The sequence below is a fragment of the Corythoichthys intestinalis genome, chromosome 18, assembly GCF_030265065.1.
Source record: "Corythoichthys intestinalis isolate RoL2023-P3 chromosome 18, ASM3026506v1, whole genome shotgun sequence".
In the NCBI taxonomy this organism is placed as follows: Eukaryota; Metazoa; Chordata; class Actinopteri; order Syngnathiformes; family Syngnathidae; genus Corythoichthys; species Corythoichthys intestinalis.
The window spans coordinates 34,735,599-34,754,104 of NC_080412.1; the positions used below are offsets into that span (position 1 = coordinate 34,735,599).

The window sequence follows — 18,506 nt, forward strand, 5'->3', positions numbered from 1 at the left end:
TTTTTGGGAGAAGTCATTTGTAACTGTAATTAATTATTTTTTAAAGATTTAACAACACTGGTTAAAAGCGGCGAGCACTTACTATTTGTGTTTTTATTGAGTCTTATTACTTTTTTATTGCCTCAAAATACATTTTGCAAGCATACTCTCATACTTTTAAGCATTGTTTTTCTTGTGTTAGCTTTAAAGCAGATTGTTGATCTGTTGACCACATTAGTCCCATAGCATGTTTAAACCATCCTTATTCGATATTACTAAATTTAAGTATTTTCTTAAGGCATCTTTATTATGTTCTGTCTGTACCCATCCACTTTGGGTGTCAAATTCGCCTCTTGTAGGAGGTTTCGCCGGTGTAGCACATTTTGGCAGAACACCTTTTTTTCCTCATACTCTTGTCTCGCCTTATCCTGTCTCTCCTGTTCATTTTGCTTTTGCTGCTCGTTTTGCAAAATATCGACAGTGCTGTCATGCTCATTAATGTTCCTCTCGGGTTCAAATGAAAAGGTTTGAACACATGACATGCCTGGCAGTAAAACCATGTGACGTCACCGCCCTGCCACGTCAACAACAATGGCGACCTACTAGTTAAAGTCATTTTACAAATTGTATTAAGACGGAAACATCAAGAGGGGTTTCAATGTCATATTATTTTAACTCATAATGACGTTTATCTTTTAAGAAGTACAAATTTTTCTACCCGAGGATTCCTTTAAGGCAAAACACTACCGCTTTTGTCCACTTGAGCCGCTAAAATCGACCAAAACTGAAAAGTTACCAAGTTTAAACTATACATAAAATATATATTTTCTGCATAATTGTGAAATAGCGACGCTTGGTGTCATTCAAAAATGTTTGTAGTCCACGTCTCCGCAATGTGTCAAAGTTAACACACACATTACCAATGCCAACGAGCTTCTCACCGACAACCAATCAGAGAAAAGTATTTTACCACATATGTTCAGTCAATTGAAGAAAAACAAAGAAATACACACTTACAGATAAAGATCAAGCTTACTTCAATGACAAGGAAAAAAACTGTAGTAACTCCTGCTCTAAATTAAAAAAAAAAAATTTTTCTTTTGATGCAGCTCATATATTGGACCTCACTATATTATGCATTGTGTTCCTCATGAAATATTCAAAGCAGCAGCCATTTATTAACTAGATATGATGGAAAAATGCAGCTTGAGAGAAAAAAAGCAAAGGGACGCATGCTTATCTCCTCGGACATCTACATAAAATACCCACGAAAAAAGGTCTAGGTGTTCACTGCGCACCTCCTTCAAGCATCATCATCTCTTACCCTCACAGATGTTCCTCTGCGGGTTGAGACGGTAGCCGGGGTGACAGTGACAGATGTGGCCGTTCGGGCTGTTCTCACATTCTCCATGACCACAAATGTTCCTGCTTAGCCTACATTCATCTGTCTCTGCTTCAGGGAGGGAACACATAACATTCTAGCGGGCCAGCATCTGCTTCTGCAGAGCCATGCATACATACACTCACTCGCCACCTTATTAGTGAACACTTTTCCTAGTACTCTTGGAGGATAATTTGATTTATAAGCAGATTCATGATGACAACCATCCAACTTAAAACATCCTAAAGGACGTTCATTGAGTCATCGTGGCTGCGAAGGCTCTTTGAGGCAACGAAATGCTGCACTGTTTATGAAAATGGAGAAGGATGTATTGACTGTACTGTGAATTGTTAATAAGGGAAGGACCAAGCTTAAAAAAAAAAAAATGTAAAACAAGTTTTCTGACACTTGTAGGCTTTTTCATAACTTTCTCACCCAGAGTACTACGGCTAGTTTCTTAAATGATTAAACTAAGTCCTGTGGACCCAAATAAAGTGACAGGTGAGCGTATGCAGTGCATGTACAGTGTTTAAAATTGCTGTGGTTTTCACAGTAAAGCTTGCTAGGGTGCTCAAATCCCCCCACCCCCCAAAAAGCACAGGCAGTATTAGAAATAAAGCAGAGGAAGCAGAAGATGCTAAAGAAGTACCGTATTTATCGGACTATAAGTCGCACCAAAAAAAAACCAAAAGCGCAATGAGGAGGAAAAAAACATGTATAAGTCGCATTTTTGCAGGAAATTTATTTGATAAAATCGAACACCAAGAACCTATGGAGGACCAGGAGTGCAAAAATTAAACAACTAAATACACAATTAAATAAATAATTAAAAGTGTCATTAAAATGCTTCTATTTCAGTATTTATTTATTTATTTCAATTTTTGTTTAAATATTTATTTATCGTATTTATCTATTTCAATTTATATTTATTTATTTTAATTTTCATTTATAACTTTCACTATTTATTTCAATTTATATTTATTTCAATTTTCATTTATTTCCATTTGTATTTATTTCAATTTCCATTTTTATTTATTTAACTTTCACTTTTTATTTATTTCAATTTATATTTCAATTTTCATTTATTTCCATTTATATTTATTTCAATTTCCATTTTTATTTATTTATTTCAACATTTATTTATTTATTCCAATATATATTTATTTATTTAAATTTTTGTTTCAATATTTATTGTATTTATCTATTTCAATTTATATATATTTATTTCAATTTTTATTTATAACTTTCACTTTTTATTTATTTCAATTTATATTTATTTCAATTTTCATTTATTTCCACTTATATTTATTTCAATTTCCATTTTTATTTATTTATTTCAACATTTATTTCTTTATTCCAATATATATTTCTTTATTTCAATTTGTATTTATTTATATTAATTTTTATTTATTGATTTCAACATTTATTTATTTCACTTTTAATTTATTTCATTTTTGAAGTCTTGTTCACCCTGTGGCAGCATGAAATAATTTTATCAGTCACTGGCTCATCAAACTTGGTGGGCGGTTGTGAACTAGGCGGGGTTTGAGTTGAGCGAGTCAAGCTACATGGCTCTGGTGTCAAGATATTGCTCCTTGCTTCCCAACATGGCAGCATGGCAGCGATTGCTGAGGTCCTGCATGAGCTCTCTCTCGTATGCCACGTGCTCAGGGTCCAGATTTCCTGCGTCAACGTCTTCTGTCTAACACAGTGGTCTCCAAAACATTCAACATAGGGCCACAGTGGGCGCAGGATTTCATTCCAACAAAACAAGACAACACCTATGCACCAATCTGGTGTATTACAAGTGTAATCAGTTGATTGCAGTCAGGTGCTGCTTGTTTTAGCAAGAACTTCATTGGTTAAACTGTGGGTACTCCATCAGTTGGAACAAAATCCAGGACCCACAGCGGCCTTTGAGGACCGGATTGGAGACCCCTTGTCTAACACAACGGTTCTTAACCATGCTAAAGGTATCGAACCCCATTAAGTTTCACATTTGATTCAACGAACCCCTCGGAATGAGATAATAATGCTTTTTTTTTTTCAAATTCAGAACTGAATTTATATAAGCTAAAAAGTTAATAATTTAGCAAATCCCCGTTCAAAATTCTTCTCATTTTGACAGCATGCTTTATAAACAGGTCAAAATTTGAGACCACGCTGCCCATCGGTCGGTTGTATTCCCTCATACCAAGTGCCAGTCAACCTTCCACTGAGCAAACCAGTTCCTCCTCCCATCAGAGGACTCCTAGTTAAAAGAAATAGATTAAGCCTGTAAATTGGACACAAACGAGTCTAAAACCTGGTCTAAAAAGTCACTTTGCCTTTAATCAGTGTACGAAAATAGGGGTCTGTGTTTCTTTACCTTCGCCAAACCCCTTAGACTTACTTATTGAACCCCTGGGGTTCGATTGTGCCCAGATAAGAACCACTGGTCTAACATGTCCGTTATTAAATCCCGACAAAGTACCGTATTGGCCCGAATATAAGACGGCCCTGATTATAAGACGACCCCCTCTTTTTCAAGACTCAAGTTTGAAAAAAGACTTTTTGAACACCAAATTAATTTATATACAGAAAATAATTACAGTACATCTGAAACAAATGATTACAACAATATATTTGAGAGAAAAAGCATGTTATTTTGCCTCATTCTAATCTTAATATCTGAACATTTAAATGTGTAAACTAAAGTGCAATCACATTCGTAAATGACTGGCTTCTGGTTTTTGAAATGTAAATAAACTCATCTATTGTGATAAACCAACAAAATTGCAATAACTGCATTAACCATCAAAGTGAAGTCTAACTGTAACTGTAGTCTTGAAACAAATCTGAATAAGGAAAAACATTGCAATAAAAAAAATAATGCAAACGGGTTAAACTTGAGAGTAGCTGAGATCTGTCATGACAGATCATCACTTCAATTATATCTGGCGCCATCTAGCGTCGTGAATGGGTGTAACGTCTAGACCGCGAATATAAGACGACCCCCACTTTTTCAGTCTTATTTCAATGCAAAAAACACTGTCTTATATTCGGACCAATACGGTAATGAAAATTGCTGCCGTAATTTCATTCTTTTAATAAGCCATGTAACTTGCTATGATCCAAGGTTTTGAACAGGCGTGATACTGGTGTGTGGCCACAGTGTACACATCTGATGTTGCTCATTGCAGTCCATGGTGTGCTCAGGGAGCTTGTGTGAAAAATTAGAGGGAACATTGGCTACAGATAACACATTATATAATAATGTGTTAATAATTTCACACATTGCTCCAGAGTATAAATCGCATCCTCCAGCTAAACTATGAAAAAAAAACAAAAAAAACTGCGACTTATAGGCGGAAAAATACGGTCACTGGCAACATTCCATTAAGAGCAGATTTTTCAAAGGTTAGTCTTAAGTTAAAAGAAATAGGTTTGTGATTTACACTAGGTTAAATAGCATCTGTTTTAATAATATCATGGCAGTGAGGTATTATTTTAATATTGTGACGTTTGGAAAATTATTTTAGAGTTAAGCGTGTCCATCGTAAATGCAGTACATAAGATGAGCAAACATATTGTCATTCAAAACAGAGAATATCAAAATACTTGAGGTTTTGTTTAGTGAAATGCATTTAATAATGCTCACGAAAAGAAAATGAATGTATTAGTAGAGTTAACCTCTCGTTTCTGGGATATTATTCTTTTTACTATATCTTTAGTGGCAGACACTGAAGAAGGAATTTAACTTTTGCAGGAAACTCACGTGAGACTTTAGTTTGGGTTTCCAAAGGGTCATTGTCAGGGGTCATTCGGATGATCGTCGGAGGGGTGGGTTTGACAACTGTGGGTTAAAAAGATCAGAAATGAAATGACAGCAAAAGAAAAAAGAAAAATATTACTTACTTCAACATTATTTTGATATTGAGGGGTGGTTTACATGGTGATGATGCGACACCAAGACACAACTAATGTGTTGCGGAATGGCCTCACCTTTATATGGTGACAGTGAAAACGGAAGGTGAAGACACAAACCTTTGATTCCGGGCTCCATAGTGGAAGGTTTCGAATGCGGGGCTTGCTCCACAACCATATGCAGTGGTACCTCTACATACGAAGTTAATTTTGTCGACCAGGATTTTCCCATAAGAATACATTATAATTCCATTAATTCGTTCCACAGCCTGAAAACCTACACTAAATCCTTAATGAATACTGCTGGTACTATTACAAATGGCAAATACACGTAGCAAAACAAATTATTAGTAAAAACCGGAATAATGAAATAATTATTATTCCTGTAATAATGTAATGAGTTGGGTTCTAATGTGGTGGACGTGTTTTGCGTGCTGTACCTGAAAGCAGGGCTGTCAACAGACTTGCAGGGGCCTGGGGACAAGAGACCATTATAGACCCTACCCACCGACGTCACAAAACCACGTGCTCGCTGTATGGTTCCGCCCACTTGTCCGTCATTTTGTCTCTGTATTAGCATTGGTTTCAATTGATCGAGGAATTTAAAATGCATTTCATGGAAGACCCGCCGGTGCTTTCTGATGCCGTAAACTCACTGGATGTGTTGCATAAAAGGCGTTATGTGGAAAAGCTTCGTTCTATACAGTCGCCAGATCCATATTTGATGCCCAAATCGATGTTTTTCAACCCACTGTCTTCGCCCTGTCTGCCTGACATCTGCTACGCTGATATTTACAATTATCTTGTCCACACAAAATCAGCCTATTCTCACGAAAATTTGAAAAACTTCAAGAGCTTGGAGGCTTATAAATACTTCGTTGCTGGTTGGGTGAAACAGGTCCTCGTCCACGAAAATTCGGCAGGAATCTATCTTGTGCTTGGAAAGGTGAGTTACGAAATTTTCAATTCAAAATCTTTTGTTATTGGTAACATCCACTGTCAAGTCTAATGTATTTCATGTCGTTTGTCAATGGAGTTAAGGCTTTTAATGTTTATATGGTTTAGCGATAGCACTCTCACTACATACATACGTGTATGTTGTCGGCGATTAGCCTTGCAATGATCTTAATTGTGGTTATTTGTCAGCCCAAAACCCTCTAAGTATATCTTAAATGCATCTTACCGGATATAAAATGACTACTACATAGTCTGTGATGATTTTTTGGTGCCCAGTTTTCACGTCGAATTGCAACAGTCCATTTCGCTCTCCTCTTTGGATCCCTCGGAATTCGGTAAAACTTCAAGTCTCTCCTTCCATCTTCTCTGTTAGTGCAACCAACAGCCACACACGCCTTCACCATTTTGATTATTAATGTTAAGGAGCAGAAAAACACGCCGTAAATAGGAGGAATGTACGTAGCCTTAACAGGTTAACACTATGTTTTGACGGACAATTGGGTGGTACCATTCAGGAGAGCGGAGTTGTGACGTCACGTGGGTAGGGTCTATAGGCCCCCCCACACACCACCTCAGCCCTGACACCGGCTTGTCACGACAACATACGCAGTACTTTTAACGCTTTGCAAGCAATGACAGTGTAAATTTTCAAATTATTTAATTTGAGATGGACAGTGAGATTTAACAGACCGTAATGTGATGTAACACAATATAAACAAACAATTTCCATCTATTGTCCCATGTAGGCTACAATACAATACAACTGAGAGTGCTACGCCTGCCTGCTAAGCAACAAAACACTATAACTAAACATCCTGTGCCTGCCCCTTCAACATCCCTGGAGTTATCAAGGCCTCAAACAGTGATCCGCCTAGATTTTTTTGACAACAAAGTGATTTATAACATCAGTGAAATCCAGTTTTTGAGCAAGCTCATGCTCAATGGAGAGCATGGCTAGGTTAAGCCTTCGCCCACTTGAAAATATTAGAGGCCTGTAATTGTCAACATGGGTAAACCTCAACCATGAGAGACAAAATGTGGGGAAAAAAAACAGAAAATCACATTGATTTTTAAAGAATTTATTTGCAACTCATGGTGGAAAATAAGTATTTGGTCAATACCAAAAGTTCATCTCGATACTTTGTTATGTACCCTTTAATGGCAATAACGGAGGCCAAACGTTTTCTGTAACTCTTCACAAGCTTTTCACACACTGTTGCTGGTATTTTGGCCCATTCCTCTATGCAGATGTCCTCTAGAGCAGTGACGTTTTCGGGCTGTTGTTGGGCAACACGGACTTTCAACTCCCTCCACAGATTTTCTATGGGGTTGAGATCTGGAGACTGGTAAGGCCACTCCAGGACCTTGAAATGCTTCTTACGAAGCCACTCCTTTGTTGCCCTGGCTGTGTGTTTGGGATCATTGTCATGCTGAAAGACCCAGCCACGTCTCATATTCAATGCCCTTGCTGATGGAAGGAGATTTTCACTCAAAATCTCTCGATACATGGCCCTGTTCATTCTTTCCTTTACACAGATCAGTCGTCCTGGTCCCTTTGCAGAAAAACAGCCCCAAACCATGATGTTTCCACCCCCATGCTTCACAGTGAGTATGGTGTTCTTCGGATGCAATTCAGTATTCTTTCTCCTCCAAACAAGAGAACCTGCGTTTCTACCCAAAAGTTCTATTTTGGTTTCATCTGACCATAACATATTCTCCCAGTCCTCTTCTGGAACATCCAAATGCTCTCTAGCGAACCGCAGACGGGCCTGGATGTGTACTTTCTTCAGCAGGGGGACACGTCTGGCAGCCAGAAATCTTGCTTGTTTGTAGGTGACCAAATACTTATTTTCCACTCTAATTCAGAAATAAATTCTTTAAAAATCAAACAATGTGATTTTCTGTTTTTCACATTCTGTCTCTCATGGTTGAGGTTAACCCATTTTGACAATTACAGGCCTCTCTAATCTTTTCAAGTAGGAGAACTTGCACAATTGGTGGTTGACTAAATACTTATTTGCCCCACTGTACATCGTTTTCACGGGTAATTGCGACAGCGTTCGAATGGAGATGGAACCATATAAATGCAAATATGAAATTTGTCGTCTTCTCGGAACGTCACCATGTAAACTGCCCCTTAATCTCTTTAGTTTGAACTCATTTTTCATACTTTTTAATTTATCATTTTGTCTTATGTTAAAGAAAGGTGTTTACCAGGAACACGAGGACTATGGTAGCTGGTTGGAGCCTGCTGCACAGCAGTTGTTGTCTCTGGATGTACACAAAATGGGAAAAAAATCTTAAATATGAATTCAGATTGTGCTTGCAAGCAAACATATTAATAAGAAAATACTTTATCTACCTTCCACTTCAGGTTTGTGAGGGAAGGGCATTAAGGGAAAGGCCAAGGGGAAAGTTTCTCTATACTTTTCGAGAATATAGCCTTTGCCAGCTGGGCAGATCTCACTGAAGGCAACTGAGTGTCAAGTATGAAGACAAATGTATTACTTCATTGGTGCAAAAAACGAATATAACTGACTACAAATAATAATGCTCTTATGATCCATTAGCAGTTTGTTTTTACCTGTGCCTTCCTGTGGACAGCGTTCACAGTTGCGCCCCCATGCTTTGCCCACTGTGCAACAGCACCTATCCATAGCGAGTTGGGCAGCCAGGGGACGCTCGCAACCCCTGACGTCGGACACAATCAGGAAGCAGTGAGACAACTCGGCTGGAGAGTCAAACGGAGAACACTTGAACTTCCATGAGGACAGAAGAATAATTGTTGGAAATTCTGGCGTTAAATCAACTCACCAACACAACGATTCCTCTCCAGGACAAAACCGGCCTTGCATGAACATTTGAAACTCCCTAGAGTGTTCAGACAATCTCCATTCTCACAGATACCTTGCATGGAGCACTCGTTGATATCTTCACAGAGCAAAAACAAGGAAATGTCATTTGGACACGCAGTAGAATGATCTCTATTTTCAGGTGGGAAAGCAGAGAGCCCACTTAGTTAAAGTTAAGTGGATGTCATAACAGACTTCACAATATGTTGTCATTTAGAGTTGTTTTAGTTTCATATTTTATGTTAAGGTACATTGAACCCTTTAAGTGTTACTACTTTGCACAAAAAAAAAAAAAAAAAAAAAGGCACCCTATTTGCAGCTCTGGCTTCTTAAAAGTCATCAACGTTGTTTGTTCCAATTTTGTGACTTTGGCACTTAAAGGGTTAACTCATTGGCAGGGGCAAATTCACTAGGGTAGCATGGGGGGGCTACTGCCCCCTAAAAAATAGGCTTGCCAACTTAGTCGGCACTGATAACAATTGAAATTTGACATTTACTGCCATCGATTAAGTAGTGGTGTCAGTGAGGAGCCTTATAATAGTAATATAATAGAGCAAAGACTTCATAATGGTATTGACGGGTCAGATCGGTCATGCACTGTGCCTCGCATTCAAGTAGGGGGCCGCCCATATCAAGAGGAGCTATTCACAAACACACGCACGCAGCGTTCTAAAGCCGGATTTCTGTTGAAAAAGTAGGAAAGCTGTACCGCATCCAAACAGGAAGGATTGTCTCAGGAGTGATTTGTTTGAGGATTCAAGGTAATTATTATATTTTTCGTACCATGCATGCATTTTGAAACATTGTGAAAAAAAAAAATCAATGAGAGAAATTAGCTGCTACTGCATTGGCATCATAGTTCGCAATATTTACGTAAAAAAAATGCTAACTGCATGGTTTTTTGCTTTTAACCAAGGATCGAGACTGTTTTACGTCCATATCTATAAAGAATTTGGGGATTTAAGCATTTATGCACTAGAATTTTCACCGAAAAAGCTCTGTTTACATAAGGGGGGCGCTAGCTGCATTCACTAACAGACTAGCATTGTACTTCGACATATATACGTAAAATAAATGCTAACAACACAGTTTCTTTTTGCTTTTAACCAAGAATCGAGACTGTTTTACGTCCATATCTATAAAGGATTCGGGGATTTAAGCATTTATTCACAAGATTTTCACCGGAAAAGCTCTGTTTACATAAGGCGGCCGCTAGCTACATTTACTAACAGACTAGCATTGTACTTCGACATATTTACGTCAAATAAACACTAACTGCATGTTTTTTTTTTTTTGCTTTCAGCCAAGAATCAAGACACTTTCTTCCATATCTATAAATAATTCGGGGATTTAAAGTTCGTACGACATGAGAAAAAAGTCTTAAATAGGATTATTATGTGAATTAGAATCATATTTTGAGACGATTCGAGTATATACAACAATTTAGCAAAGCGCAGGTGACAAGAAATTAGCCTTTTAATCTGCCGGTTAGCCACACCTACCATTATAGGGCTCTAGCGTCCCCAACAGGTGGATGACGTCAGGTGAGTCACGATTTCATCTGATTTAGTATGCAGCCCATTGAGTGGGAATTATTCAGAACGAGAAAAACGTGATGAAGAGAGCCGCAAAATGTCATTGTTTCAGTCTCTCTAATCCAATATTTTTACAGGATATTCTTTTTTTATCCAAGTATTTTTCCCCAATAGCTAAATAAATGGCATGGTCATGACTAATAACAGTCTTGTGCTAAATGGAATATGAAGTAATAAAAATGCATTTATTCAAGACGACATGGCAAAATTACTCCATAATGGTCAAAACTGTCGACTTCACCTTTACTGTCGCACCTCCCGAACGATATTTTATGCCACCTAAATCGGTCTTATGTCACTTCCCTTCCCCGGCTTCGGAGAATGTAAACAAACCAAGAGGCGTGACAGGTAGCCGACACGCTAACCCCAACCGAGTGATGTTTCAAAGTCTTCGAAGCGGACAATCACACATAACTAGCCCGGAGCATTTCACATGACGACTGGGTTGTCGATTGTCTTCGCCGATCAGTAAACCGCCCGGCGAAGAGCAATTTACAGATCGTTCCCCTGCTAATACGGACAGGAGAGCTCACCGAGGAAGCAGCTGGACAATGACCACTGAACATTTACATGCCAATCCATGATCAAACGTAAATAGTCCTTTATTTAACGAAAGTTTGTAGTGTTTAATTTGTAATCGCTGTATTCGCGGCTATTTTCAACTCAAAGTTGCAATTTCTGATCGGTCGGAAAATTTGACAGAACACCGGGCACTTGAAGAGGGGAGTAAGCTGAGTATACTAGTAGTGCTCTCCCGCCGGGGGGATGTGCGACAAGCCGCCGGTTGTCTGTCGAGGGGACAAGGAGCATGTCAGCCACAAAATGCAGGCCACCTACGTATTAAAATGATCCCAGGATTTGACATAATACAAAATACGATGTTTACTCACTTCCTCATAAGTCCCATGGTCCCACAGTAGTAGGGCTTGTTTTGGCCAATATCCACCGGTGAATGGGAACCTTTTGAAACCCCAAAAAGGCGCACACGCCTCTCCCTCCTAGAGCAAGATTTTTCTGATGCCGTTTGGCTGGCGTGATGCGAAAAATAAACGGATGAATCCGCAAAATCAGCTGAATCCTTAATCCTTCTCATACAACAGTACGGCTGTATATTGACAAGGACTCCTTCCTCCGTACACGTCACAGCGCCCTCTTTCTCAACTTGAGACTGTTGCCGGAAGTCACTCATTTTCATGGCGCGGGATTCAAAAAGCTAAATAAATATAGCCAGTGTTGTCTATGTGATGTGTAATCTGAGTACTTTCTTCAGTAACGAGTAATCTAACGCGTTCATTTTTGCAATCCAGTAATCCGATTAAAGTTAGTTTCCCTAGTGCCTGTGCGTTACTATTTTGTTTTTGCCTCATAATGTATGTAGAATGAAGAATACTGTAGTCATATACGAAGAGCATTTCTCATCGGGGAAAAAAAAAAAATGGATCATGTGTATTACGATCCTGTTTGAGGCTGTCTGCCACGGCGGTCAACAACATAGCATTCTGACGAGGCAGCGAGGCTAACTGTGAAAGGCAGGATATATACCGCAAATGGATGCCTTTGCTCACTGGAAATACAGCCATTACTTCACATTTCTGTCCAGTAAAGATGACAAAAATATCTCCGTGCGTTGCAAACTTTGCGCTGGCTGTAAAAGACTGTCGGCCGCTAAAAACTCTACATTCAATTCAACAAGGAAGCACTTGGAATTACAGGACAACGCGGAATTACAGGACAACGCGACAAAACTCGAAACAAAATTTGTAACCAGCCTTTATGCACATTTTATTGTCAGTGTTTGTAACCATAGGCGGAGTTTTACTTTTGTGGGGCTGGGGGCAAAGTATGTTGATGACTGAAACAAAAGTCAAAAGTTTAGACACACCTAAACATTTTTACGTTTTATATATTTTCACTACTACTGTAAATCCTCTCTGAATACATCAAAACTATGAACGAGCATGTGGAATGGCAAAAAAAAAGTGAAATAACTGAAAACGGGTTTTATATTGTACATTCTTCAAAGTATCCACCTTTGAGGTGTCGTCAAACTTTTGGCCAATACTGTATATACATAAATATAAAACTGTTCAAGCTCAGTTGTTGTTGGTTGTGTTTGAAAGCTTAGGTTTAAAGAAATTCTAAATATCCATCTTGCCTCCACAGGTGTAGTTTTGGCTTAGCAAAGCAAAAGGTAAGTCACATGATCTGCTCGAAAAATGATTTTGACCCATTATGAAATACGTTGTAGGATTCTTGTTCATTTCATTAATTTTTGTTGTTTGTTTTATTGCCTTACAACTTTTATAGAAAATATTTTAACAGCTAGGTCTTTATTTTATAGGGGAAGTTTAGAATTTTTGACATTAGGCTTTATCTTGGAGTTAGCGGGGGTTTATTTAGTCGTTGGAGTTGATTTGAACACATTCCGTGCAGTTTGTCAGTTATTTGTTAGCTTCAGGGCTCCGGGGGGGCTAGGCTAGCGTGAGTCAATGGTGGTTGAAATCAACTCCATCGACTAATTAGACCCCCGCTAACTCAAAGATGAAGCCTTATGTGAAAAATTCAATTACATGCGATGACATTTTTTTGTTGTCATTTTATGTTGAGGCAGCAAAAGGAGAAAAATTGGTAAAAAAAAGTATCTGACAAGTTACTTTTAAAGTAACTTAGTTACTTTGATAATAAAGTAATCAGTGAAGTAACTAGATTACTTTTTTGCGGTGTAATCAGTAATAAGTAATTAAATTACTTTTTTAAGTAATCTGTGACAACACTGAAGATAGCGATCACTTCCACACACATCCAAGTGGTACATTTCATTCAGGAGCATAAAATACCGCGTGTATTATGCAATAAACATGCTTTTTCGTGTCACGGGCACTTTAAGCATTTATTCACAAGAATTTTCAATGAAAAAAGCTCTTTGTCTGTGATTCCACTCGGTCAGCTTTGACGGCCTCACCAACAATGCAGGCCCCCTATTTATCGGCCCCGCGCCCTGTGTCCCGTCAATACATTATGAAGTTTATGAATAGAGTAAATATAATATATAGCAGTGGTTCTTAACCTGGGTTCGATCGAACCCCAGGGGTTCAGTGAGTAAGTCAAAGGGGTTCGGTGAAGGTTAAGACACACAGGGCCCTAATCTGCTATTTTGGGATGGGGGGAAAACTTTTAAAAAAGATCCTCAGCACCCCATGCTGTTATTTACCTCCAGCGATAGGAGTGCTAGCAGTAATTGAATAATGTGACAAATTCAAACTCAAGACAGAAGGATGAAAAAAGCTGCAGCTTGCAAGCTCCTGATTGGACGTCTATCACCCTCAATGGCACTGAAATGGCTACACATGAAGGTTTCATTGTACATAAGAAATAAAAACATAAAAAGAAGCAAACTAATGGAGTTGTCAGCAATGTACAAAAAAATTCAGCCAGTGTTACCTTGACAGTGTGTGCTGTTGAATCTTTTATAACCTTGCGGGCAGGTTGATCCATAATCTTCTACAATTGTCTGCTTGACAGAAGCATCTGAAGACACAGCAAAGCACGCATGCGTAAAAATAGCAAGAATACACCTTTAACAGACATCATTAACACCTCTCACTTTGGAAGCATAAAACATATTGCTTTGGACCAATTTAGTCAATTTCCCAAAATAATGAAATTACCCCAATAAACTGTTTCAGTTTAAATGGTAAGGAAGATGTAACAAAACCCCAAAAAACAACCTCGTTTTAGTGCCAGCGTATATTTTTGGCACAGCACAGTTACGACGTCTGAGAAATTGCAGTTGTCAAAGCCAAGGAAAGATTTCTGGTCGCGTTTTACAGCTAAACAAACTGCTTTGTTTCTCTTTTGCTTCTCTAATGATAGCTTTTATGAGCATTTCTGCTGAGTAAATCCAGTCTAACAATACGAGGAACACATCTTTAAATGTGGCTTAAAAGTTGAACAAGTCTCTTTTCTAACCCGGCTGAATTTTTCAGCAATGAAAAGCAGTAAAAGTATTTTAGAGATGTGGGTGGACTATTTTACTGTATTTTCTGGACTATAAGTCACACTTTTTTCACAGTTTAGCTGGGCCTGCGACTCAGTCAGAAGCAACTTGTTTCTCTTTTCACTCTGACAGCTGCAAGATTGTTATGTTGTGTGGTTTAGTTATACAGTGGGGCAAATAAGTATTTAGTCAACCACTAATTGTGCAAGTTCTCCCACTTGAAAATATTATACCCCTTTCCCACTGGCCAAAAAACCCATGTCAACCCACTAACAATCGGCTTTTGGTGGCAGTGGGAAAGGTGCAGCGACCCGCCTACACCCGTGTCAATCAACCCACCAAGCGACCCGCGTTAAAATCACCTCGGCTCTGATCGTCCTGCAGTATGAAAGCAAAACCCCGGGTCAACAGTCAACACCCTAATCTACGTGATGACGTAGGCTCTTACGTGATGCGTCATAACAACGTGCCGGTCGCCTCCCATTTAAAACGCCCCACAACCGTAGTTACGTCGATGCTCATAACAAAGCTAGTAGAAGAAGAAGTCACGTCGCCTACGTTGCCTCAGCACAAGCAGAGTGTCGATCCTTTGCTGCATTTAGATCATTTTGAGGGCAGTAAAAACCATGAAAACAGAGAACACAAACGGAAAGCAGGCTTCCATGTTGCTCTGCATTGTTTATTTCCTTGAACTGAATGAATTCGGTCGTATTTATCGACGCGCATTTTAGCGTGGTGACGTCACGTAACCTTACGCATGCCTAAGGAGGGGTGGGGGGTTAGACGGGTAAAAAAAAAAAAAAAAAGACAGCTTTTTTTTTGTGTCAATGGGAAAGATGCCAAATGCCAATTGCTAGTGGGTTGCATCGGCTTGGAAAAAGCGCGCGTTGACCCACTAGTTTCAGTGGGAAAGGGGCATTAGAGAGACCTGTAATTGTCAACATGGGTAAACCTCAACCATGAAAGACGGAATGTGAAAAAAAAAAAAAAAAAAAACAGAAAATCACATTGTTGGATTTTTAAAGAATTTATTTGCATATTTGGTCAATACTAAAAGTTCATCTCAATACTTTGTTACAGTGGGGCAAATAAGTATTTAGTCAACCACTAATTGTGCAAGTTCTCCCACTTGAAAATATTAGAGAGGCCTGTAATTGTCAACATGGGTAAACCTCAACCACGAGAGACAGAAAGTGGGAAAAAAAACAGCAAATCACATTGTTTGATTTTTAAAGAATTTATTTGCAAATCTTGGTGGAAAATAAGTATTTGGTCAATACCAAAAGTTCAACTCAATACTTTGTTATGTACCCTTTGTTGGCAATAACGGAGGCCAAACGTTTTCTGTAACTCTTCACAAGCTTTTCACACACTGTTGCTGGTATTTTGGCCCATTCCTCCATGTAGACCTCCTCTAGTGCAGTGATGTTTTGGGGCTGTCGTTGGGCAACACGGACTTTCAACTCCACAGATTTTCTATGGGGTTGAGATCTGGAGACTGGATAGGCCACTCCAGGGCCTTGAAATGCTTTTTACGAAGCCACTCCTTTGTTGCCCTGGCTGTGTGTTTGGGATCATTGTCATGCTGAAAGACCCAGCCACGTCTCATCTTCAATGTCCTTGCTGATGGAAGGAGATTTTCACTCAAAATCTCTCCATTCATGGCCCCATTCATTCTTTCCTTTACACAGATCAGTCGTCCTGGTCCCTTTGCACAAAAACAGCCCTAAAGCATGATGTTTCCACCCCCATGCTTCACAGTGGGTATGGTGTTCTTCGGATGCAATTCAGTATTCTTTCTCCTCCAAACACGAGAACCTGTGTTTCTACCAAAAAGTTTTATTTTGGTTTGATCTGACCATAACACATTCTCCCAGTCCTCTTCTAAATCATCCAAATGCTCTCTAGCGAACAGCAGACAAGCCTGGACGTGTACTGGCTTCAGCAGGGGGACACGTCTGGCAGTGCAGGATTTGAGTCCCTGGCGGCGCATTGTGTTACTGATAGTAGCCTTTGTTACTGTGGTCCCAGCTCTCTGTAGGTCATTCACTAGGCCCCCCCGTGTGGTTCTGGGATTTTTGCTCACCGTTCTTGTTATCATTTTGACACTACGGGGTGAAATCTTGCATGGAGCCGCAGATCGAGGGAGATCTTATGTTTTTTTATGTCTTCCATTTTCTAATAATTGCTCCCACAGTTGATTTCTTTACACCAAGCGTTTTACCTGTTGCAGATTCAGTCTGTCCAGCCTGGTGCAGGTCAACAATTTTGTCTCTGGTGTCCTTCGACAGCTCTTTGGTCTTGGCCATAGTGGAGTTTGGAGTGTGACTGACTGAGAATGTGGACAGGTGTCTGTTATACCGATAATGAGTTAAAACAGGTGCCATTAATACAGGTAATGAGTGGAGCCTCGTTAGACCTCGTTAGAAGAAGTTAGACCTCTTTGACAGCCAGAAATCTTGCTTGTTTGTAGGTGACCAAATACTTATTTTCCACTCTAATTTGGAAATAAATTCTTTAAAAATCAAACAATGTGATTTTCCTTTTTTTTTTCCACATTCTGTCTCTCATGGTTGAGGTTTACCCATGTTGACAATTACAGGCCTTTAATATTTTCAAGTGGGAGAACTTGCACAATTGGTGGTTGACTAAATACTTATTTGCCCCAGTGTAGTTGGCTGAAAAAAAAGGGGAAGTTTTGACATTAGGCTTAATTATCGAGTTGGCTAGGGTTACTTACACTCAGGTATGACTTATAGTACAAAGAAATGTAAAATGAGAGTGGAATAAAATCCAGATCACAGTTTATTCTGTGAAAAACGGCTGGAAAATAAAAGATAAAAATGAATATTGACGGAACAAAGCATATAAGACTTGGGGCCGTAGTTTTAAATTCTAACCAGACGCGCACTATCGGGTTTTGTCAACGGCAGTATTGTGTGACTCAGTGCCGAGAGCTGGAATAATAGTCGAGTGGAAAGAATGTGGAAGCCAAGATTTTGGTGAAATTCAACCTTGGGTGATGTGATGACAGTCCTGCACTAGGCAGGCCCAAAGGAACATGAGGAAGTACAAAAGCCTTATTTTCCACATTCTCCTCCGCTGTCTCACTGTCTGCGTGCGTGTGATTCCTATAATTTAATCTGGTTTCTCCTCTCTAACTTTCATGTAGGGCAGTATCAAATTTATATTTCAAAGTTGGAAGGTGAAACTCGGGAAGGATGCCTGACATATTTGGCCTGGATAAACAATAATTTGTTCCCAGGAACACACAAGACGCGATTAAGACTCAAGATTACTTTATGAGATGGAAAACTTATGCACTTTTTTTCACATATACTAGATAAGGCTTGACAGTAAAAAATCATATAAATTTTCAACGTGCCTAAAATAACCTTCAATAAACTTTTATCAAAATTATAAATGCACGTTTAATGGATTTATTTCCACGGTAATCCTTTTAAACTCACTGTAAGCTGTTAACGGAAACCAGAACCGATCATGTAACGTTAGAACTTTAAAGAATAGTTTGAAACGTGAATAAAATATCTATACTTGTATATAAATTGAACTTTTTTCTGTGTGTGTGTCTGTGTATGTGTCAATTTGTTCCCTATGGACTCGGAAATGACCGATTGTCTTGAAATTTTACACATTTGTACTACGAACGAGTTCCGTTCCCACGTTGGCGACGTAAACCGAATTTCTGTGTAGATTGGAATTAACCCTTTAAATACCCCAAAATACCTATCCAAAAAGTCCAAAAGTATTGTATTTTGTTTAGGGATGGAGGATATGGAGGATACACTGCCCTCTGGTGGCAGCATTGGGTCTGGCTG

General features: G+C 39.0%; 1 protein-coding gene across 3 annotated transcripts in view; it reads right to left on the reverse strand.

Moving 5' to 3' along the window:
- Positions 1 to 18,506, reverse strand: part of ltbp3 (latent transforming growth factor beta binding protein 3) — a 99,337-nt gene that overhangs the window by 32,012 nt on the left and 48,819 nt on the right. For 2 of the 3 annotated variants that reach the window (XM_057820838.1, XM_057820835.1), the window contains exons 5-11: positions 14,112 to 14,198; positions 9,038 to 9,154; positions 8,808 to 8,954; positions 8,586 to 8,699; positions 8,438 to 8,494; positions 5,118 to 5,195; positions 1,304 to 1,432 (exon numbers count right to left, since the gene is read on the reverse strand). In XM_057820838.1, the coding sequence (XP_057676821.1) occupies positions 1,304 to 1,432; positions 5,118 to 5,195; positions 8,438 to 8,494; positions 8,586 to 8,699; positions 8,808 to 8,954; positions 9,038 to 9,154; positions 14,112 to 14,198 (729 nt within the window). The remainder of the gene's footprint in view (positions 1 to 1,303; positions 1,433 to 5,117; positions 5,196 to 8,437; positions 8,495 to 8,585; positions 8,700 to 8,807; positions 8,955 to 9,037; positions 9,155 to 14,111; positions 14,199 to 18,506) is intronic. The other variant, XM_057820837.1, reaches the window with a different exon arrangement.